At 46.2% G+C, this 23950-nt stretch overlaps 1 protein-coding gene across 2 annotated transcripts in view; it reads right to left on the bottom strand.

Moving 5' to 3' along the window:
* The window catches only part of mamdc2a (MAM domain containing 2a), a 95996-nt gene that overhangs the window by 25393 nt on the left and 46653 nt on the right, over positions 1 to 23950 (bottom strand). The window contains exons 7-11 of one of the 2 annotated variants that reach the window (XM_067982268.1): positions 20910 to 21003; positions 14630 to 14776; positions 12153 to 12415; positions 8952 to 9048; positions 7269 to 7417 (exon numbers count right to left, since the gene is read on the bottom strand). In XM_067982268.1, the coding sequence (XP_067838369.1) occupies positions 7269 to 7417; positions 8952 to 9048; positions 12153 to 12415; positions 14630 to 14776; positions 20910 to 21003 (750 nt within the window). Of the gene's footprint in view, positions 1 to 7264; positions 7418 to 8951; positions 9049 to 12152; positions 12416 to 14629; positions 14777 to 20909; positions 21004 to 23950 lie in introns of both variants that reach the window. The other variant, XM_067982267.1, reaches the window with a different exon arrangement.

Below are 23950 nucleotides of genomic sequence, written 5' to 3'. Positions count from 1 at the left end.
TGGGGGGGTAGGAGAAGTGGGGGGTAGGAGAAGTGGGGGGGTAGGAGAAGTGGGGGGAGGAGAATTGGGGGGAGGAGAAGTGGGGGCGTAGGAGAAGTGGGGGGAGGAGAAGTGGGGGCGTAGGAGAAGTGGGGGGTAGGAGAAGTGGGGGCGTAGGAGAAGTGGGGGGAGGAGAAGTGGGGGCGTAGGAGAAGTGGGGGGTAGGAGAAGTGGGGGTAGGAGAAGTGGGGGCGTAGGAGAAGTGGGGCGTAGGAGAAGTGGGGGGTAGGAGAAGTGGGGGGTAGGAGAAGTGGGGGGTAGGAGAAGTGGGGGGGTAGGAGAAGTGGGGGGTAGGAGAAGTGGGGGGGTAGGAGAAGTGGGGGGTAGGAGAAGTGGGGGGGTAGGAGAAGTGGGGGCGTAGGAGAAGTGGGGGGGGTAGGAGAAGTGGGGGCGTAGGAGAAGTGGGGGGAGGAGAAGTGGGGGCGTAGGAGAAGTGGGGGGAGGAGAAGTGGGGGCGTAGGAGAAGTGGGGGTAGGAGAAGTGGGGGGCAGGAGAAGTGGGGGGGTAGGAGAAGTGGGGGCGTAGGAGAAGTGGGGGGAGGAGAAGTGGGGGCGTAGGAGAAGTGGGGGGAGGAGAAGTGGGGGCGTAGGAGAAGTGGGGGGAGGAGAAGTGGGGGGTAGGAGAAGTGGGGGGTAGGAGAAGTGGGGGGGTAGGAGAAGTGGGGGGTAGGAGAAGTGGGGGGGTAGGAGAAGTGGGGGGTGTGGAGAACTTTCAATTCAAGAGAAGGAACAAGTCATTAAAACATCTCCTCCCAGTTTCCCCAAATGCCCAGCGTAAAACTGAGCCATGCAGCTCAGGAGAGTCCCTGGTCTGTGCTGATGTGGAAGGCCTTAGCTGGAATGGCATTTAGAATGTTGCAATTGGCCCTCAGCATTCCTCGGCTCGGGAGGTTTCCTGCTCCTGGTTACTATCCAACTGCAAACTGCACCTGTGTGTATTTCAGATGAGGATAGTATCAAGCTCAGCTGTGTAAGCTCGTACGGTTGAATAGCCTGAAAACATTCACTCACGTGTGAAGAATTACTACCTGGACAAAACTACCTGGGGTTTTTTTGTTTGTTTAATGACACATGGGCAGCCCAGTATCTCCTTATGGTTTGACTAAGAAAAGGCCAAGTGTACAGGCAAGTGTTCCAGACTCCTGCCAGTGCCAATTTGGAACGAGGTCCTAGGTGTGCAGGAGGTGACATGCCCTTCAATTTACCTTTCATCCCTCTGGGGAGATAACGTCCTTCTACTCAGTGATTCCCGTTAATCAAGATCTGGGAGCAGAGGGAGATCAGTCCTGCCTCCTACTTCTCCGAACCATGGTGGATTAACGGACTAATCCACTGGAACACTTGTGGTAGCACAACGCCTTGAATCTGAATCACATCTTCCTGCATGACCTCAGGACGTCCCAAAGTACTTTACAGCCAATGGAATAGTTTTGAAGTGTGGTCACTGTTGTAATGTAGGAAACGCGGCAGCCAATTTGCGCACAGCAAGATCCTACAAACAGCAATGTGATAATGACCAGATAATCTGTTTTTTTTCAGTTATGTTGGATGAGGGATAAATATTGGCCCAGGACACCGGGAAGAACTCCCCTGCTCGTCTTCAAAATCGTGCCACAGGATCTTTTACCTCTGCCTGAGAGGGAAGACGGGATCTTGGTTTAACGTCTTATACAAAAGACAGTATCTCCGACAGTGCAGCACTCCCTTAGTACTGCACTGGGAGTGTCAGCGTAAATTTTATGCTCAAGTCTTGGGAGTGAGACGTAAACCCATAACTTTCTGACGCAGAGGCGAGAATGCTACCCACTGAGCCACCATTCTTGCTGGGCCAGGAGGGTTTAAATCGAGGGCAGCAGCACACATGCACAGTACCTGATACTAGGCATGTATTTTTTTTTTATTCGTTTATGGGATGTGCGCGTCGCTGGCGAGGCCGTCATTTATTGCCCATCCCTAATTGCCCTTGAGAACGTGGTGGTGAGCTGCCTTCTTGAAGCGCTGCAGTCCGTGTGGTGAAGGTTCTTCCACAGTGCTGTTAGGAAGGGAGTTCCAGGATTTTGAACCAGCGACGATGAAGGAACGGCGATATATTTCCAAGTCGGGATGGTGTGTGACTTGGAGGAGAACGTGCAGGTGGTGTTGTTCCCATGTGCCTGCTGCTCTTGTCCTTCTAGGTGGTAGAGGTCGTGGGTTTGGGAGGTGCTGGCGAAGAAACCTTGGCGAGTTGCTGCAGTGCATCCTGTGGATGGTACACACTGCAGCCACAGTGCGCCGGTGGTGAAGGGAGTGAATGCTTAGGGTGGTGGATGGGGTGCCAATCAAGCGGGCTGCTTTGTCCTGGATGGTGTCGAGCTTCTTGAGTGTTGTTGGAGCTGCACTCATCCAGGCAAGTGGAGAGTATTCCATCACACTCCTGACTTGTGCCTTGTAGATGGTGGAAAGACTTTGGGAAGTCAGGAGGTGAGTCATTCGCCGCAGAATACCCAGCCTCTGACCTGCTCTTGTAGCCACAGTACTTATGTGGCTGGTCCAGTTAAGTTTCTAGTCAATGGTGACCTCCAGGATGTTGATGGTAGGGGATTCGGCGATGGTAATGCCGTTGAATGTCAAGGGGAGGTTAGATTCTCTCTTGTTGGAGATGGTCTTTGCTTGGCACTTGTCTGGCACGAATGTTACTTGCCACTTATCGGCCCAAGCCTGGATGTTGTCCAGGTCTTGCTGCATGTGGGCACGGACTGCTTCATTATCTGAGGGGTTGCGAATGGAACTGAACACTGTGCAATCATCAGCGAACATCCCCATTTCTGACCTTATGATGGAGGGAAGGTCATTGATGAAGCTGCTGAAGATGGTTGGACCTGGGACACTGCCCTGAGGAACTCCTGTAGCAATGTCCTGGGGCTGAGATGATTGGCCACCAACAACCACTACCATCTTCCTTTGTGCTAGGTATGACTCCAGCCACTGGAGAGTTTTCCCCCTGATTCCCATTGACTTCAATTTTACTAGGGCTCCTTGGTGCCACACTCGGTCAAATGCTGCCTTGATGTCAAGGGCAGTCACTCTCACCTCACCTCTGGAATTCAGCTTTTTTGATGTTTGGACCAAGGCTGTAATGAGGTCTGGTGCCGAGTGGTCCTGGCGGAACCCAAACTGAGCATCGGTGAGCAGGTTATTGGTGAGTAAGTGCTGCTTGATAGCACTGTCGACGACACCTTCCATCACTTTGCTGATGATTGAGAGTAGACTGATGGGGCGGTAATTGGCCGGATCGGATTTGTCCTGCTTTTTGTGGACAGGACATACCTGGGCAATTTTCCACATTGTCGGGTAGATGCCAGTGTTGTAGCTGTACTGGAACAGTTTGGCTAGAGGCGCGGCGAGTTCTGAAGCACAAGTCTTCAGCACTACAGCTGGGATGTTGTCAGGGCCCATAGCCTTTGTTGTATCCACTGAGACAGCCTCAAGGCACTCCTACTCACACAGACATGCCAGATCACCAGTGCTTCATTTCAACTGCAGCTCGTAAATCCCTGCCTGAGATCAAACTATTACTAAAAGCCTTGCCAAATAAAAGCTAAATATGCAGCACCATTTCACGTGTAACTATGGAAACCAATCTCAGAGATGGAATTTCTCACTCTCACTCAAAATAGACTCGCACGGCAATACTATATTTTATAAATATTACTTAATATGCAGTACTGTAGCTTATTAGTTATGATGTGGGACTAGCAAGCCAGAGGTCGTGAGCTTAAAATCCACCATGGCAATTTGTAAAATTTAATACCTATAAATCTGGTAATTAATGGCCTAACATGACCATTAAAGCTGTCGGATTATCGCCAGTCATGTTCTGGGAATAGAACATGCTAGTCCTACCCAGTCTTGCCCACATGTGAGTCCAGTTGACTTTCAGTGCCTTCTGAGATGGCCTAGCAAGCCAAACAACCACTACAAAACAGAACCATCAATCCTACAAAGTTCCCCCTCGCCGCATTGGAAGAGCCATCCCACCAACTAGTCAAGAAATGGCACGACATAGTCATCCTCACAAATTACATTAGTGTCCCCTCCCCCCTGAACTTCAATGGCACTAACAGCACTGAGTTCCCCACCATCAAAACCCTGGGGGACACCATTAACTAGAAGCTTGATGGGACCAACCAGTAGCTACAACAGAACAGGGTCTGGGAATTCTGCGACGAGTGGCTTACCTGCTGAGCTCTCCACCACGTAAACGGCTCAAATCAGGAGTGCGATGGAATACTCATCACCCGTCTAGATGGGTGCAGCTACAAAACATTCATAAATGCTCAACGCAATCCAGGACAGAGCAGTCTACTTGAGTGGAGCCTCTGCCACAGGACTCAATATCTATCTCCTCTATCTCCTCCATCACCAGTGGTTGCAATATGTACTGTCTACAGCACTGCACCAACTCACCAAGGTTACTTTGACAGCACTTCCCAAGAGCAGCAATGCCATGGGAACACTATCACCTCCAAATCACACACACCATCCTGCCACGGACATACACCGCTACTCCTTCATCATCACTGGGTCAAAATCCTGAATTTCCCTACTTAACGCCATTGTGCAAACACTATCACCACACAGACTGCAGCGGTTGAAGAAGAAAGCCCACCATCTTTATTGGGCAATAAATGCTGGTATCGTTCACATCCCGCGAACAGATAAAAATTAAACCATCTTGGCTAGTTGGAATGGTCATTACAGGCTGAACCAGCCCAAAGTGACACTGAACCAATTTCAGATGTCACAAAACAATGTTCAAGATGTCTCCATTCCAACATTTCTCTTGCCCATGACTGACCTCAACCACAGCAACAAAAACAACAACATGCATTTATATAGCGCCTTTAACGTAGTAAAAAGTCCCACAGCTGGAGTCAGGGATTCAGCAGCATCTGGGAAATCGACCTTGTGCCACTCACATATGTTCCAACAGTTGGTGACACTGCGCCCCATGAAGTAAACCTCCAGGTGTTAGCCCACTTGGGACTTAGGGGCAATTTTGTGAGTTTGCACTCCTAGTGAGGAGCCCTGCCAGCCAGGAGCACAGAACAGAAATTCGGGTGTGCACTGAACATGTTGTTCTGACCCTGTAAATGAATAAGCACTGCTTAGCCGAATTTCTGATACGTGCCATTGCCGGGCAGAGCCCCCCAGCGGAGCCTAGACTTGTAAAATGACAACAACAATAACTTGCATTTATACTGCGCCTTTCATAGAATCATAGAAGTTACAACATGGAAACAGGCCCTTCGGCCCAACATGTCCATGTTGCCCAGTTTATACCACTAAGCTAGTCCCAATTTCCTGCACTTGGCCCATATCCCTCTATACCCATCTTACCCATGTAACTGTCCAAATGCTTTTTAAAAGACAAAATTGTACCCGCCTCTACGACTGCCTCTGGCAGCTCGTTCCAGACACTCACCACCCTTTGAGTGAAAAAATTGCCCCTCTGGACCCTTTTGTATCTCTCCCCTCTCACCTTAAATCTATGCCCCCTCGTTATAGACTCCCCTACCTTTGGGAAAAGATTTTGACTATCTACCTTATCTATGCCCCTCATTATTTTATAGACTTCTATAAGATCACCCCTTAACCTCCTACTCTCCAGGGAAAAAAGTCCCAGTCTGTCTAACTTCTCCCTATAAGTCAAACCATCAAGTCCCGGTAGCATCCTAGTAAATCTTTTCTGCACTCTTTCTAGTTTAATAATATCCTTTCTATAATAGGGTGACCAGAACTGTACACAGTACTCCAAGTGTGGCCTCACCAATGCCCTGTACAACTTCAACAAGACATCCCAACTCCTGTATTCAATGTTCTGACCAATGAAACCAAGCATGCCGAATGCCTTCTTCACCACCCTATCCACCTGTGACTCCACTTTCAAGGAGCTATGAACCTGTACTCCTAGATCTCTTTGTTCTATAACTCTCCCCAACCCCCTACCATTAACGGAGTAGGTCCTGGCCCGATTCGATCTACCAAAATGCATCACCTCACATTTATCTAAATTAAACTCCATCTGCCATTCATCGGCCCACTGGCCCAATTTATCAAGATCCCGTTGCAATCCCAGATAACCTTCTTCACTGTCCACAATGCCACCAATCTTGGTGTCATCTGCAAACTTACTAACCATGCCTCCTAAATTCTCATCCAAATCATTAATATAAATAACAAATAACGTAGTAAAACGTCTCAAGGCGCTTCACAGCAGCGATTATCAAATAAAATTTGACACCGAGCCACATAAGGAGATATTGAGACAGGTGACCAAAAGCTTGGTCAAAGAGGTTTGGTTTTCAGGAGCGTGTTAAAGGAGGAGAGAGAGATGGAGAGGCGGAGAGGTTTAAGGAGGGAATTCCAGAGCTTAGAGCCTAGGCAGCCGAAGGCACGGCCGCCAATGGTGGAACAAAGGAAATCGGGCATGTACAAGAGGCCAGAATTGGAGGAACGCGGAGATCTCGGAAGGTTGTAGGAGGTTACAGAGATAGGAAGGTGGCGAGGCCATGGAGGGATTTGAACACATGGATGAGGATTTTAAGTTTGAGGTGTTGCCGGATCGGGAGCCAATGTAGGTCAGTGAGCACGGGGGGGTGATGGGTGAACAGGATTTGGTGCAGGCAGCAAAGATAAAGCAGATCATAGGAAATGATTCTATGAATTTGCTACTTGGAGAAGTAAAGATTATATCAATGTCTGTCTTTTGGATGAGACGTTGAAACGAGGCTCGATCTGCCCTCTCTGGTGGACGTAAAAGATCCCAGGGCACTATTTGATGAAGAACAGGGGAGTTCTCCCCAGTGTCCTGGACAATATTTATCCCTCAACCAACATCACTAAAACAGATGATCTGGTCATTATCACATTGCTGTTTGTGGGAGCTTGCTGTGTGCAGATTGGCTGTAGTGTTTCCTACATTACAACAGTGACTACACCTTAAAAGTAGGCTGTAAAGTACTTTTAAGATATCATGAGGTCGTGAAAGTGGCTATATAAATGTAAGTCTTTCTTTCAAGACAATAATTGACTTTTTCCCGTCTGTCTTACTTTCCCCACCAGATTTTGGCACTTACTAAACAAGGAAAGATTCTTAATTCGTTCATGCTTGTCTGCATGTGCTAAGGGGAAGATGCATAAAGTATTACTGCTGTTTTAAGAACACTTATTGAAGTACAACTCACCTACCCCTGTCGTGTGATCTCCTTTTGGACCTGTGAAGGATGTTGGTGTTGTACCTCCTCTTCTGTACCAATTGCTTTTGTCCTTGTGGTCCTGACTGAATCCACAATTATCCACATCAAAATTGCACTTTCCTGGAACAGCCAGCCAGGAACCTGCAAAAAGAAAGTCCTCAAACTGTAAAGATTTCCAAAAATATATATTTTTTTACCTCTACTCCCCCCATGCAACATTTTTATTTTTAACGATGCAGTATGAAAATATTTTATCGTTAAGAATGGCATTTTATTGAATTCATGTGCATCATTGTGAGGGTTGGGAGTGCTCGGGAACTGTCAGCATCAAGCACTTCCCTGGTCAAGGTGTCACAATTTTAAGTTGTACGAGGCCAGATCGAGGTTAGATGTCAGGAGGTGGTTCTTTTCCCAGAGAATAGTGGGCCTCTGGAACAGGCTGCCGGCTTGTCCGGTGGACGCTGACTCGCTGAATTCCTTCGAGCGAGAGATGGGCCTGTTTCTGGCTGGGGCGGAGATCACCTCGTACAAAAGGGTAGGTACAGCATAGAATTATCAGGGCGAGCGTGATCTCCCGGACTCGTCTCGATCGCCTCGAGAGGAATTTCCCAGATTCTTTCCCCCAAAATTGGCCTGGGTTTTTAATCTGGTTTTCTCACCTCTCCCAGGGAGGGTCCAGAGGCCCACACATACTTTGAGTTCATTGGTTACCACACGAGAGGTGCAGTTAATGACCCTGAGCACCGGTGTAAAAGTGCTTAGAAGAACGCCCCTTGCTACACCAGGCTTGTGAAGCGCCTTGGGACGTTTTACTATGTTAAAGGCACTATATAAGAACATAAGAAATAGGAGCAAGAGTAGGTCATACAGCCCCTTGAGCCTGCTCCTCCATTCAATCAGATCATGGCTGATCTTCGACCTGAACTCCACTTTCCTGCCTGATCCCCATATCCCTTGATTCCCCTAGAGTCCAAATATCCATCAATCTCAGTCTTGAATATACTCAACGACTGAGCATCCACAGCCCTCTGAGGTAGAGAATTCCAAAGATTCACAACCGTCTGAGTGAAGAAATTCCTCCTCATCTCAGTTCTAAATTGCCCACCCTTTATCCTGAGACTTTGCCCTCTTGTTCTAGACTCTCCATCCAGGGGAAACAACCTCTCAGCATTTACCCTGTCAAGCCCTCTCAGAATCTTATATGTTTCAATGAGATATAAATGCAAGTTGTTGTTGTAGTTGTCATACGGTCAACGTAACTGCCGATTTAGTGCCAATGTGCGTTGATTTGTGGGGCGGTTGTGCACTGTGAACTCACACCCACAGTTGTCCAAGCAGCAGAAGAGTCAAGTGGCCTCAGGTGCCCCTGGGCACGGAAGAGAAAGAAGAAAAAAAAACTTGGTGCCCTCTGGCAAAGTGCCCCTCCCCACTTCTTCCAGATACAAACAACTCTTCCGAGTTGAGCATTTAGCTGAAAATGGCCGTGCCATTGAAAGACCCCGTGCAGGTGCCCCTGAGATATCCTTGGTATCACATCATTGGACGATTTAATTTTGTGGGTGTAACCATGGTAACAGTGGATGCCGCTTTAGCTTGTGACGTACACTATTGTAACATGCAGGATGAATAAATATTTATGCCTTGTTTGTAATTAACGCTTTAGTACAGTCTGTACCTCCAGGGATCCGGCAGTCTCCTTGGATCACCGTGATATCATCCAGTGCTACCTTTCCACAGTTCCAGAAATTCTTACAGACACTAACAAAAACTATCTGAAAAAAATAAAAGACAACCATCACTTAAGTAAACTACAATAACATTCTCAAGGGTTTTTTCTCTCTGAGACCACCTTCTCCGCTTATTAACAATCCATACTGCACCTCTTCCAAGTTATTGCTCTATAAACCTTTGAGATTCAGGTTTGTAATTCATCTGAAATGAGATGTAAAAGTACTTGACCAAAGGCAAGACAGTACATGATTGTAACAGAATTTTATTTGAATAATTATCAGAGCTCAGGGAGTGCTGTATTTTTTATGGTTATAAATGGGATAGGAACATAGGAACAGGAGTAGGCCATTCAGCCCCTCGAGCCTGTTCCGCCATTCAGTTAGATCATGGTCTATATTTATATAGCCTTTCATAACCTCAAGACGTCCCAAAGCACTTTACAGCCAGTGAAGTACTTTTTGAAGTGTAGTCACTATTATAATGTAGGGAAACGCGGCAGCCAATTTGCGCACAGCAAGATCCCACGAACAGCAATGTGATAATGACCAGGTCATCTGTTTTTTTTGAGTTATGATAGTTGAAGGATAAATATCAAAACTGAGATTAATAGATTTTTGTTGGGTAAGGGTATTAAGGGTTACAGAACCAAGGCGGGTAGATGTAGTTAAGATACAGATCAGCCATGATCTATTGAATAGTGGAACAGGCTCAAGGGGCTGAATGGCCTACTCCTGTTCCTACGTTCCTAATATGGGTCACCCAACAACCTAGATAATGTTGTCCACAACTGGGACTGCTTTATACGGTAACACTTGCACAAGATTCACTCAGGAAGCAAAACACTGCACGTAGTTCAAAACCAGGGTTGCCATCTCTCGTTGGACGTATTCCAGGAGGTTCCATCACATCACCTCCAACCTCCAACCACCCTGCCCTCACACTCCTGCCATTGGCCGCCTGACACGTCCATCCTCACTGTGCCCCGCCTTCCCACGGCCAATGGGAAAGTGAACAGACACCTTGTTACCTGGTTGGATGATTCTTGACTCTCAGTCAAACAGCCTTTATTTCCATCTCCAATATTTTTATAATTAATAAAGGAAAGTGTTCAAAGAAAAACAAATAAACATACAATTTTTTTGATGCTCCTATGATTTTGCTCCTGGTTTGCTCGCAGCAGTGTCCAAGAGATTAATCTTTAATTCCTGGAGACTCCAGGACAACCCCGGAGGGTTGGCAAATCTTACTCACAACAGACGAGTGATTCTGCTTGTGACTAAGCCTTGGCACACTCTTTTATGACCTGGCTCAAGGCCAAACTATGACCATTCACTGCTGATGTAGTGGTAAGTAATTGTGAATTGTCAAAATGTGATCAAATCTAACAATATAAAAAAAGCCATAATTTAAAAACACAAGAAAAAATGTTAAAAGATGCATCATCTTCATGAAAAATATTTTTGATAAACTTTTTTTTTGGGGGGGGAGGAAGTGGAAGAGCCATACATCATTACTTTGTTAAGATCATCTCCAACACAACTGACAAAATGATCCTTTTGATTTAATTTACATAACTGTTTGCATACAAAATGAAAAACAAGACTTGCCAAATGCTTTTTTTTGAAAAAAGCAGTGCACCTTTAAACAGTTTCTGACCTTAGGAAATACCCTTGATTAAAGGCACCCTCTATGACAATGTAGCTTTGGATACTGCCAGAAATTTGCTGGAATTTCAACAGTAAGAAGATCTTGTATTATAGTAGTCAATGCTGTTTGCTGTGATTAATTGGACTCCGATTGACAAATAAATGTTGGATTTTCCCCGATATTTTGTTGACCAGTCTTCATTCCTTCATCAGATTTTGTTTCCGACCAACAATAGTCTAAGTGTCAGCCGTGGCTCAGTGGGTAGCAGCTCTTGCCTGTGAGTTAGAAGGCTCGTGGGTTCAAATCCCACTATCAAAGACCTGTGTGCAAATCTAGGCTGACACTCCCAGTGGAGTGCTGCACTGTTGGAGGTGCCTTTCAGATGAGATGTTAAACTGAGGCCCCGTCACCTTTTCAGGTGGACGTAAAAGATCCCACAGCCATTATTTTGAAGAAGAGGAGGGGAGTTCTCCCCAGTGTCCTGGCCAATATTTATCCCTCAACCAACATCACTAAAAAACAGATTATCTGGTCATTATCACATTGCAGTTTGTGGGATCTTGCTGTGTGCAAATTAGCTGCCGCGTTTCCTACATTACAACAGTGACTACACTTCAAAAAATACTTAATTGGCTGTAAAGCTCGGGGACATCCTGAGGTTGTGAAAGGCGCTATAGAAATGCAAGTCCTTTTTTCTTTTTTTATTGGATTTTTGATTACCTGTGTGCACCACAACATAAAATTCCAGAACAACGAACTGGAGGTAGACTTTCAACTCATGGCTGCCCATCTGTCGCCAGAAAATGGGCGGCACTCACTCGAAAATCGGGAGGGGTGGACACACATCTCAGCTGCCTCATTCACCCCTCAAAGCCCGCTGGATGGAATTTTCAGGCAGGCCTGTGAATGGCGAGCAGCCCGCCCGCCTGAGGCAAGAGTAAGGCTGCTTAAATATGCGAATTGGGATCCTACGCCAAGTTATACCAGGCAACGATCGGTCGAACCAGCAGTACGCACAAGGACCACTCAAGAAAAGGGTCTAGAAACTCTTCGTTTTTAATTGTGCAAAAATAAAACCTCTGGCCTGTTGCTGGCCATTGTGAGGCTCCTCCTGTCTAAATACTGCGAGGGGCCACCGCCGGGAACCACATTCCCCCCCCCGCCTCCCTCCATCCCACCGCCCAAATCCGATCGCTGGCTGGCTCAGACTGGGAGGCAGCCAATTTCCCGCCCTCTGACTTTGAGACATCATGAGGTTGTGAAAGGCGCTATATAAATGCAAATCTTTTTTTCAAGACCGGCAGCCATGCGCAGGGCTAGACAACGACAACAGCTTATTCGACCGTTGCAGGGGGCAGTCTCGGTAAAAATTCCCTCCTGAGTTCCGCACACATGCATTTCCCTGTAGAAAGCACTGAAGAAACTATTAGGAGTAGGAACTCAGACCGATTTTTCCCCCATCCCCAGCCCAGGGATTACTGGGTTAATAAACGATTACCTTATTGGGCTCTCGTCTTTGATAGTTGACTTCTGCCTGAATCCACATTCCAGTTGGTGATTTGGGAATTGACCAGATCTTTTCTTGAACATGGTCTTCTGCGTCATAAATGTAGACTGCCAGGGCATCCTCTGTTACAAAATGATTCAAGGCATAAAAGAATCGCAAGCAGTACTGTAGGTTGTCATGTAAAAGTGGACCGGCCAGATGTGCCACATACTCCTGCTGGTATCCAAATCTTGCGTTGGAAATAAGAAAGCCACCTGTGAAAAGTCAGGGAGTATCTGTTACTGACATAAAGCAATTTAAAAAAGAAAGGCTTCCATTTATACATGGCATCTGTCATGACTTCAAGACGTTCCAAAGCACTTTACAGCCAATTATGTACTTTTGAAGTGTAGTCACTGTTATAATGTAGGCAATGCAGCAGCCAATTTGGGTACAGCAAGATCCCACAAACAGCAATGACCAGACAATCTGTTTTTAGTGATGTTGGTTGAGGGATAAATATCAGCCAGGACACCGGGGAGAACTCCCCTGCTCTTTCTTCGAATAGTAACATGGGATCTTTGTGTTCACCTGAGAGGGTAGATGGGGCCTCGGTTTCGATGTGAAGAGAGGAATTTCATATCATCAAACTATGCATTCACACGGTAAAATTGCTTATGGTCTTTCATTATTCAGCTTTCCATTATTGACACGAGTGTTGAACAAATATGAATATTAATTTGATAAATCAATGGGGGTAATTTTAACTTAACTCGCCGGGCGGGATTTCCACGGGATGGGGTGGAACGCTGGTTTTACACCCCGCCTGATATTGATTTCAGTGAAGAATAAAATCGGGCAGGGTTTAAAACCAGCATTGCACCCGATCCAATCAGTTTCCCGATGGGCAGGTTAGGTTAAAATATCTCCTGGCAGATTTATTTTATCCTTTGGCCGTCTCATCATCCTTCCAATGTTTTGAGTGCAGAAGCGATATTAAATGTTTTTTTAACATTTTTATTTTTAACATCCCTCTTGTGTTTATCTAGCTTCCCCTTAAATGTATCTATGCTATTTGCCTCAACTACTCCTTGTGGTAGCGAGTTCCACATTCTAACCACTCTCTGTTTGATGGGAAATTATTGATATATCCAAAATAAACCGCTCTGTAGCATTGACTATGAGTTAGGCAGCCTGAAGATCACTATACTTTTAATTAGCCACAGATCCCCGTCATGCATTCTTGCTCGGATCCCAGTTTTCTGGCTCAATTTACATCTATGTTCATCCCAAAATCCTCATTAATCCCAGCTGCCTCAGCAGGTTACAATTATGCAGCTTGATAGTCTGACAGAAATTTTCTATTTTAAATCCAGGTATTAAACTTGACAGCCTTATGTTCAACAACTCACACACAAATCTTACCAGATGAATTTCAGATCACACAAACACATCTGTCTTTACACAATGAAAAAATGGAGAACTACCAATAACAACATCCACTTCTGTAGCAACTTCATAGTTTTTCCTTATTTCATTTTTACTTTTTTTACCTCTTTTGTAGGCCTCTTTCCATTCCTCAAAGGCAAAAACAAAGAACTTGCATTTATATAGCACCTTTCATGACCTCAGGATGTCTCAAGGCGCTTTACAACCAATGAAGTACTTTTGAAGTGTAGTCACTGTTGTAATGTAGGAAACGCAGCAGCCAATTTGCACACAGCAAGATCCCACAAACAGCAATGTGATAATGACCAGATAATCTCTTTTAGTGATGTTAGTTGAAGGATAAATATTGGCCAGGACACCGGGGAGAACTCCCCTCCTCTTCCTCAAAATAGTGGCTGTGGGATCTTTTACGTCCACCTGAGAGGGCCATCGGGGCCTCAGTTTAATGTCTCATCCAAAAAACGGCACCTGCGACAGTGCAGCACTCCCTCAGTACTGCACTGGGCGTGTCAGCCTGGATTATGTGCTTAAGTCTCTGGAGTGGGACTTGAACCCACGACCTTCTGACCCAGAGGTGGGAGAGCCATGGCTGACACAGCCGCTGAAGCTTTCAGATGAGTCAGTAACAATCAACGCCACCGTTCCAGAAATAGCGTAACTTCTGAGGCGTATTCTAACCCACCTCCCCAGTTTTCTCTTGACTCAAGACCCCTACTCCAACTCCCCCCCTCCATCCCAGCATCACATCCTCGAGAGAAGAAAGAAATAGACAAACAGTGTGTCACTTTTCTCATGATAACGTTGTGCAAAAGAAACACTTCAGTCACTATGTTGTGGGTTCATTTACAAATAAAGGTTTGCCAAGTGGCTTTTTTTTTACATAAAGACAGTGTCCCTTTAAAGCTTTCATCAGAGAATTATCAGGTTGAGCATCACACTTGTTTAATAATAACAACTGTATCCCTTGCCTGAACACCATTAGTGTGAATAACCAGGTACCCACCACATGATTTACCACACAGGCATAACTTCAATCTTACCTGTTCCACTTGTGTGGTCTCCAAATTGAAATGCATTTGGTTTTCTAACCAGTCTCGTCCATTTTGTGCCATCTTTGTGGTTTTGGGAATAATTGCAAAAACCGTGATCAAAGTTGCAATTTGCCAGAGATGGGTCAAAGACCAGTGCTTTATTCAACAAAAACAGAAAATACTGTTCAGCGTATATCAGATTGTTTACAGTGTAATAGATTGTAAGAGTAATGCAGAATCACTTGATTAAAATGTGTATCGTTTCAATGCTACTCAGACACAGCTAATCCTGCCAAAGAGACTGGCTAAAATCAGTCACCACATCTATATCTGCCCAAGAGCAGTTCTAGCTAGAAATAACCATCGGTTCAGAATAAAAATCTGAACTTGCTTGAGTTTTATTGAGAGCAGGGAGTAGGGTAGTTGATCAAACTGGACTCTGGCTTAAGGGCCAATTTTAACCCCCCCGTCCCCATGCCCGATGAGAATGGGGCATGTGGGGGAGAGGGGGTAAAATAGAGTGTCCTCCTCTCCGGGTTGGCATCGCACTCACACGTGAGGGTGCACAGTGGTTATGTTACTGGGCGAGTAATCCAGAGGCCTGGACTAAAATCCAGAGTCATGAGCTCAAATCCTGCCACGGCAGCTGGCGAATTTAAATTCAATTAATTAATTAAATTCAATTAATTAAATAAAAATCTGGAATTAAAATACTAGTATCAGTGATGATGGCCATGAATCTACCGGATTGTCGTAAAAACCCATCTGGTTCACTAATGTCCTTTAGGGAAGGAAGCCTGCCGCCCTTACCCGGTCTGGCCTATATGTGACTCCAGACCCACAGCAATGTGGTTGATTCTTAATTGCCCTCTGAAATGGCCTAGCAAGCCACTCAGTTGTAAAATCTCACTACGAAAAGTCATAATAAGAATAAAACCGGAGGAACACCCGGCATCGGACCACTAGGCACCGGACACGACAACGGCAAAACACCAAGCCCAGTCGACCCTGCAAGGTCCTCCTTACTAACATCTGGGGACTTGTGCCAAAATTGGGAGAGCTGTCCCACAGACTAGTCAAGCAACAGCCTGACATAGCCATACTCACAGAATCATATCTTTCAGCCAACGTCCCAGACTCTTCCATCACCATCCCTGGGTATGTCCTGTCCCACCGGCAGGACAGACCGACCAGAGGTGGCGGTACAGTGATATACAGTCAGGAGGGAGTGGCCCTGGGAGTCCTCAACATTGACTCTGGACCCCATGAAATCTCATGGCATCAGGTCAAACATGGGCAAGGAAACCTCCTGCTGATTACCACCTACCGCCCTCCCTCAGCTGATGAATCAGTCCTCCTCCATGTTGAACATCACTTGGAGGAACACGAGGGAAAAACTTACTTGACCTTGTCCTCACCAATCTCCCTGTCGCAAATGCATCTGTCCATGACAGTATTGGTAGGAGTGACCACCGCACAGTCCTCGTGGAGATGAAGTCCCGTCTTCGCACTGAGGACACCATCCAACGTGTTGTGTGGCACTACCACCGTGCTAAATGGGATAGATTCAGAACGGATCTAGCAGCTCAAAATTGGGCATCCATAAGGCGCTGTGGGCCATCAGCAGCAGAATTGTATTCCACCACAATCTGTAACCTCATGGCCCGGCATATTCCTCACTCTACCATTACCAACAAGCCAGGGGATCAACCCTGGTTCAATGAGGAGTGTAGAAGAGCATGCCAGGAGCAGCACCAGGCGTACCTAAAAATGAGGTACCAACCTGGTGAAGCTACAACTCAGGACTACATGCATGCTAAACAGCGGAAGCAACATGCTATAGACAGAGCGAAGCGATTCCACAACCAACGGATCAGATCAAAGCTCTGCAGTCCTGCCACATCCAGTCGTGAATGGTGGTGGACAATTAAACAACTAACGGGAGGAGGAGGCTCTGCAAACATCCCCATTCTAAATGATGGCGGAGTCCAGCACGTGAGTGCAAAAGACAAGGCTGAAGCGTTTGCAACCATCTTCAGCCAGAAGTGCCGAGTGGATGATCCATCTCGGCCTCCTCCCGATATCCCCACCATCACGGAAGCCAGTCTTCGGCCAATTCGATTCACTCCACGTGATATCAAGAAACGGCTGAGTGCACTGGATACAGCAAAGGCTATGGGCCCCGACAACATCCCAGCTGTAGTGCTGAAGACTTGTGCTCCAGAACTAGCTGCGCCTCTAGCCAAGCTGTTCCAGTACAGCTACAACACTGGCATCTACCCGACAATGTGGAAAATTGCCCAGGTATGTCCTGTCCACAAAAAGCAGGACAAATCCAATCCGGCCAATTACCGCCCCATCAGTCTACTCTCAATCATCAGCAAAGTGATGGAAGGTGTCGTCGACAGTGCTATCAAGCGGCACTTACTCACCAATAACCTGCTCACCGATGCTCAGTTTGGGTTCCGCCAGGACCACTCGGCTCCAGACCTCATTACAGCCTTGCTCCAAACATGGACAAAACAGCTGAATTCCAGAGGTGAGGTGAGAGTGACTGCCCTTGACATCAAGGCAGCATTTGACCGAGTGTGGCACCAAGGAGCCCTAGTAAAATTGAAGTCCATGGGAATCAGGGGGAAAACTCTCCAGTGGCTGGAGTCATACCTAGCACAAAGGAAGATGGTAGTGGTTGTTGGAGGCCAATCATCTCAGCCCCAGGGCATTGCTGCAGGAGTTCCTCAGGGCAGTGTCCTAGGCCCAACCATCTTCAGCTGCTTCATCAATGACCTTCCCTCCATCATAAGGTCAGAAATGGGGATGTTCGCTGATGACTGCACAGTGTTCAGTTCCATTCGCAACCCCTCAGATAATGAAGCAGTCCGAGCCCGCATGCAGCAAGACCTGGACAACATCCAGGCTTGGGCTCATAAGTGGCAAGTAACATTCGCGCCAGATAAGTGCCAGGCAATGACCATCTCCAACAAGAGAAAGTCTAACCACCTCCCCTTGACATTCAACGGCATTACCATCGCCGAATCCCCCACCATCAACATCCTGGGGGTCACCATTGACCAGAAACTGAACTGGACCAGCCATATAAATACTGTGGCTACGAGAGCAGGTCAGAGGCTGGGTGTTCTGCGGCGAGTGACTCACCTCCTGACTCCCCAAAGCCTTTCCACCATCTACAAGGCACAAGTCAGGAGTGTGATGGAATACTCTCCACTTGCCTGGATGAGTGCAGCTCCAACAACACTCAAGAAGCTTGACACCATCCAAGATAAAGCAGCCCGCTTGATTGGCACCCCATCCATCACCCTAAACATTCACTCCCTTCACCACCGGCGCACTGTGGCTGCAGTGTGTACCATCCACAGGATGCACTGCAGCAACTCGCCAAGGCTTCTTCGACAGCACCTCCCAAACCCGCGACCTCTACCACCTAGAAGGACAAGAGCAGCAGGCACATGGGAACAACACCACCTGCACGTTCCCCTCCAAGTCACACACCATCCCGACTTGGAAATATATCGCCGTTCCTTCATCGTCGCTGGGTCAAAATCCTGGAACTCCCTTCCTAACAGCACTGTGGGAGAACCGTCACCACACGGACTGCAGCGGTTCAAGAAGGCGGCTCACCACCACCTTCTCGAGGTCAATTAGGGATGGGCAATAAATGCTGGCCTCGCCAGCGACGCCCACATCCCGTGAACGAATAAAAAAAAGAGTTACAGGGAAGAATTTTGAAAAAAAGCTTTTATGTTCCAACTGCAGAATAAGTCACGGCTTTTAAACTTCTGCCAGACCTGAAACAGTCACATGATTAACGGGTGATCACCGAACAGTGTGACTATGGACCAATGACAAGAGAGATTTTTCAGTCATGTGCTTCACACCCCCCCACCAAGCAAAACGGTCAAAACGGACAGCAAAACAATGATTAGCAACTCAATTTAAAAAAACTCTACTAGCTGATCTAACACCACGTTGCCCATAAAGAGAAAAGAACAAAATAACAAATTTATTTCTTTATGTGATGTTAACTTGTTCAACTCAATTGTGGCGGGTGTGCACATTTGTGACATTAGTTTTTAAATGTAGTAAAGGTCATCAGTTTTGGCAAGGCTATGGGAGAGAAAAGAATGTAATTAAAAAGAGTAAGAACATTAAGTACACTTAAGGGATAAAAATTCTGTTGCCGGTGAGGTCATTTGTAGGAATAAGCTTAAACTGAAGACGATTTAACTGTCGTTCACATTGAGGTTAAACCTAAGGTCGCCAACTTTGATTGGACGTGTTTCATAAGGTTTCATCACATGACGTCCCGTCTCCAAGCTCCCCGCCATTGGCTGCCTGACATGCCCATCCTCTGCCTTCCCACACCAATCGGAAAGTAAACAAAACCTTCATTACCCGATTGGATGATTCTTGATTGGTCAGTCAAACTGCCTTTTTTTCCTATGTCCAATATTTTTATAACAAATAAACAAAATTGTTCTAAGAACATATTTTTTTCAATACCCTGGATGTTTGCTCGCAGCAGTGTCCAGGAAATTAATCTTTCATTCTTGGAGACTCCAGGGCAATCATGGAGGGTTGTGACCCTTAGTTAAAGTTGCTGTAATACAGATATTGTACTCAGCTTTTGGTGAAATGAGTACGTTTTTCAGTGAATTTTTGCCTGTTTTAGTTTCCACCACCACAGCAGTGGCCTGTGCCATTCTGGCATTGACCAGTTGGGCCAAATGGCCTGTTTCTGTGCTGTAGTTTCGATGTGCTGAGACTGGAACAGTAGAGTCGGGCATGAGACAGAGGGAATAGCATACAATGTGCGGAAGATGTGGGAGCAGTGACAACAACAACTTGCATTTAATGTAAAAAGAACTGCCCCGAGGCCCTTCACAGAGGCGTACGGAGAAAGTCAGAGCTGTGCCAAAGAAGGAGATATTCAGAAAGTTGACCAAAGGCTTGGTCAAAGAGGTGGGTTTTAAAGGGGGGTCCAGAGTGTGAGGCCCAGATGGCTGTCGGCACAGCCACCAATGGTGGGGCAAAAAAAGGGGAAGATGCTCAAGAGGCCAGAGCCAGGTAAGGGAGATAAAAGGATTTGGGAACAGGGCAGGCACTGGGAATATGTGGAAAATAAACACCAACACAACTGGTTGGGCCAGCTGTTGCTGCGTTGTAATTTCTATATAATTCTATGTAATAGTTCATAGGCAGTTCTTAAATACCTTGCTCAAAGGGCCATTCTTTACGTGTGAGTCCAGAAAGTGAGTGTTGGCAGTTTATTTAGTCCGGGGGGGGGGGGGGGGCGGGGGAAGGAGAAATGGGAGGGCCAATCACCTTTATCCGACATGAAGGTACATTCCAGCTAAGGTCACTGGATAGCACGGGAACCTGACTGATTTTGTTCCCCCTCCTTAGATAAGGACCCTGAAGTCTATTGTAGTCCCTCCAACTCTCTCCACTCTCCTGGCTGAGATCAGCTAATTCAGCAATAGCCAAGGATCATAATTTGGAACTTTTCGGATCTAAGTGGCTCAGGATTACACCAGGAACTGAAGGGGGAAACCATTAATTAATTATTGATCAGGGCTTGCTTGCTAGAGCTCAAAATACCCTTAATTGGATCCAATAATGAATATCCATTGACATATTGCTGCTTCTGTGTATGCACAAGCAATTAGCCTAAGCACTCATTTTTTTTTATTCATTCATGGGATGTGGGCATCGGGCAACGCCAGCATTTATTGCCCATCCCTAATTGACCTTGAGAAGGTGGTGGTGAGCCGCCTTCTTGAACTACTGCAGTCCGTGTGGTGAAGGTTCTCCCACAGTGCTGTTAGGTAGGGAGTTCCAGGATTTTGACCCAGCGACGATGAAGGAACGGCGATATATTTCCAAGTCGGGATGGTGTGTGACTTGGAGGGGAACGTGCAGGTGGTGTTGTTCCCATGCACCTGCTGTCCTAGTCCTTCTAGGTGGTAGAGGTTGCGGGTTTGGGAGGTGCTGTCGAAGACGCCTTGGCGAGTTGCTGCAGTGCATCCTGTGGATGGTACACACTGCAGCCACAGTGCGCCGGTGATGAAGGGAGTGAATGTTTAGGGTGGTGGATGGGGTGCCAATCATGCGGGCTGCTTTGTCCTGGATGGTGTCGAGCTTCATGATACTGCTTTCAAATTCCTAATGTTACTGAGGATTAATATCCACAAAAACCCTCTCATTACAGATGTAAAATACCAGCTTCTTCAGGAGTTACCCAACAAAGGAAGAAAATTAAATCTCTAACCTGTTTTATTATTGCAGAAATGTGGGGAGAACGAAATATCATCCAGCGCAGCATAACCTCCTTTCGTACTGCTGAATGCGACTTCGAACACCATCTGAAAAATCAATAACTATTTACATATCCGTGAACAATGTGTCAAGGGAACTCTAGAAGATTAGAAACTTGCCCGCTATTTGGCTCTCACACAAACTTTCAGCCTGAAGGGCCTGAAACTCTTTATCTAGGGTTTTCATCCTGTACATTTTCTTATGTGAAAGTGAGAGGGAAAATTGCAGACTAGTTCAGCATTGGACTCCTCACTGTCTTATCTCTTAATGATCAGCTGCAGATAGGAGTTGCCAACTCTCCAGAATTGTCCTAGAGCCTCCTGGAATTAAAGATCAATTTCCAGGACACTGCCGCGAGCAAACACCCGGGAGATGGGGGAGAAAAGGACTGTCAAGAATCAATCGGCAAATCGAGTAACGAAGAGTCTGTTCGCTTTTCAATTGGCTGTGGGAAGGCGGAGAGCCACGAGGATGGACATGTTAGGTGACCATTGGCGGGAGCGTGGGGGCGGGGTGGTTGGATATGGAAGGTCATGTGATGAAACCATGAATACATCCAACCAGAGTTGGCAACCCCAGCTGCAGAATGGCATTGGGAGGACCAGGGACAAGACTGCTGCCCACACTCTTGGCCAAAGGGTTGTGGAATAGTGGGAGGGGGAACTAAAATAAAGGGGAGGATAACATCATCAGAAAACCAATGTCCACACAACAGTCTGAAATATGTTACAACAGTCACTACACCTCAAAAGTACTTTATTGGCTGTAAAGCGCTTTGGGACGTCCTGAGGTTGTGAAAGGCACTATAGAAATGCAAGTCTTTCTTTCTTCCTCTTTCTCTCTATAATCCAATTTGTTTGCAGAATGTGAACATGGAGGTAGGTAAAGAGAAAAAAATACCTCAGAAGGAGGAGGGATTAAAATTGCCAGACAGAGAGAGATTTGAGTTGTATATATAAAAATGCACAAATTATTGTTGATAAAATTGGTGAGCAAGAGGCATAAATTGCTTGGGGACATTATGTTATAACAGCATTAACAGAAACATGACTTAGGGTAGAGCAGAACTGGGAGCTTAACATTCCTGATTAAAAATATTCAGGTGAGATAGAGGAGAAAGAAAGGGAAAAGGGATGTTAATCAAAGATTCCATTATAGCACTAGACTATAGGGGTAGTGCAAAAACTGAATCTCTTTGGGTAGAATTAAGGAACAAAAAGGGAACTGTTATTCCTTTGGGAGCATACTGTAGATTGGCAAACAGTGGATACAAGGTAGAGGAAAGAATGAAAGAATGTTTATATAATGCTTTTCACATCCTTGAGACGTTCCAAAGCACTTCACAGCCAGTAAATTACTCTTGAAGTGAACAGCCCAGACCATGAACAAGGGCCTTGGTTTAATGTCTCGTCCAAAAGTTGGTAAACTCCAACAGTGGAATTCTGGACTGAAGTGATAGCTTAGATTATGTGCTCAGGCCCTGGAGTGGGCTTGAACCCACAACATTCTTCCTCAGAGACAAGAAGGTTACCATTGAGCCAACCTGAGAAAGACAAGATATATAGACAAATAACAGAACAATGCAGGGACACAGGGCCATAATAATGGGCGATATTAACCACCTAAAGATAGACTAGGGGAGAGCAATGAAAGTAGCAAAGAACAGATGGGTTTCTATAATGCACCCAGGATTGCTTTCGAGATAAGTACGTTTTTAGTCCAACAAGGGAAGAGGCAGTTTTCAAATTTCTCCATGGCCTCGTCCCTCCCTATCTCTGTAACCTCCTCCAGCCCTACAATCCTCTGAGAGCTCTGTCCTCCTCCAATTCTGGCCTCATGCGCATCCCCGATTTTAATCGCTCCACTATTGGTGGCCGTGCCTTCAGCTGCCTAGGCCCCAAGCTCTAGAATTCCCTCCCTAAACCTCTCCACCTCTCTACCTCTCTCTCCTCCTTTAAGACAGTCCTTAAAACCTACCTTTTTGACCAAGCTTTTGGTCACCTGTCCTAATATGTGGCTTGGTTTCAAATTTTCTCTGATAATCGCTCCTGCGCTCCTGTGAAGCGCCTTGGGACGTTTTACTATGTTAAAGGCGCTATATAAATGTGAGTTGCTGTTGTTGTAGTGCTGGATCTAGTTGTAGGAAATGAAATGGGGCAAGTAGATTCATGCAAGAGTGGAAGAACATCTAGGAAACAGTGACCATGACGTAAGTAGGCTCAATTAAAAATTGGAAAGGAGAGGGAACAATCAAAGGTAAATGTACTCGACTGTGGGGAAAAAATCACTAAATTAAAAAAAGGAACTAGCCCAAATAAACTGAAAAACTGGCAAATAACGGGAAACATTCAAACATCTTTCTTCCCACCAAATCACTCACTGTCACCCACTCGTATTATTCCCCTGGATACAGTTAATATCTTCTCTTCCTTAAGTCAGAGGGCTGCAAACTTGTACGTATGCACCCGACGCACAACTAATCTAGTCATTCACTGCCTGATTCTGCTCGTCCGCGTCAAACATTACTGCACCTCAGACTCCTCAGCTAAATCCTCCCAATACTCCAGGGATACTGGAAGTCAAGAACAACCCAAGGCTTCTTTTCTCCACAACTAACCGCTCCTTAAACCCCTTTCCTTGGCTGCTTCACTCTCACTTCCACTAGAATGCAAAGAACTAATGGATTTCTTCATCCTGAAGATTCAGCCCACCTCTTCAACTGCCTCCCTATCCTCTCTCCCTGCACTCCCAGACTCTCCCCAAACCTCCCATCCACTTTAGCTCCAATCCCCTGTCACCGTAGTTTCTTTCCCATTCTCCCCAAGCTCATCTCTTCCAAGAAACCCACTTCAAATCTCCTTGATCCCCAAGTTAGACAACATTATTAATGGCTTCTTTTGCACTGGCCCCTTTCTTGCTCCCTTTCAAAAACAACGGCTATCACCCCCACCTCTCGTCTTATCTGTCCTCTCTAACTACCAACCCATCTCAAAC

This window comes from Heptranchias perlo, chromosome 4 (assembly GCF_035084215.1).
Source record: "Heptranchias perlo isolate sHepPer1 chromosome 4, sHepPer1.hap1, whole genome shotgun sequence".
Lineage (NCBI taxonomy): Eukaryota > Metazoa > Chordata > Chondrichthyes > Hexanchiformes > Hexanchidae > Heptranchias > Heptranchias perlo.
Note: the sequence above shows the minus strand (reverse complement) of the source record. Positions and strands in the feature narration are given on the sequence as shown.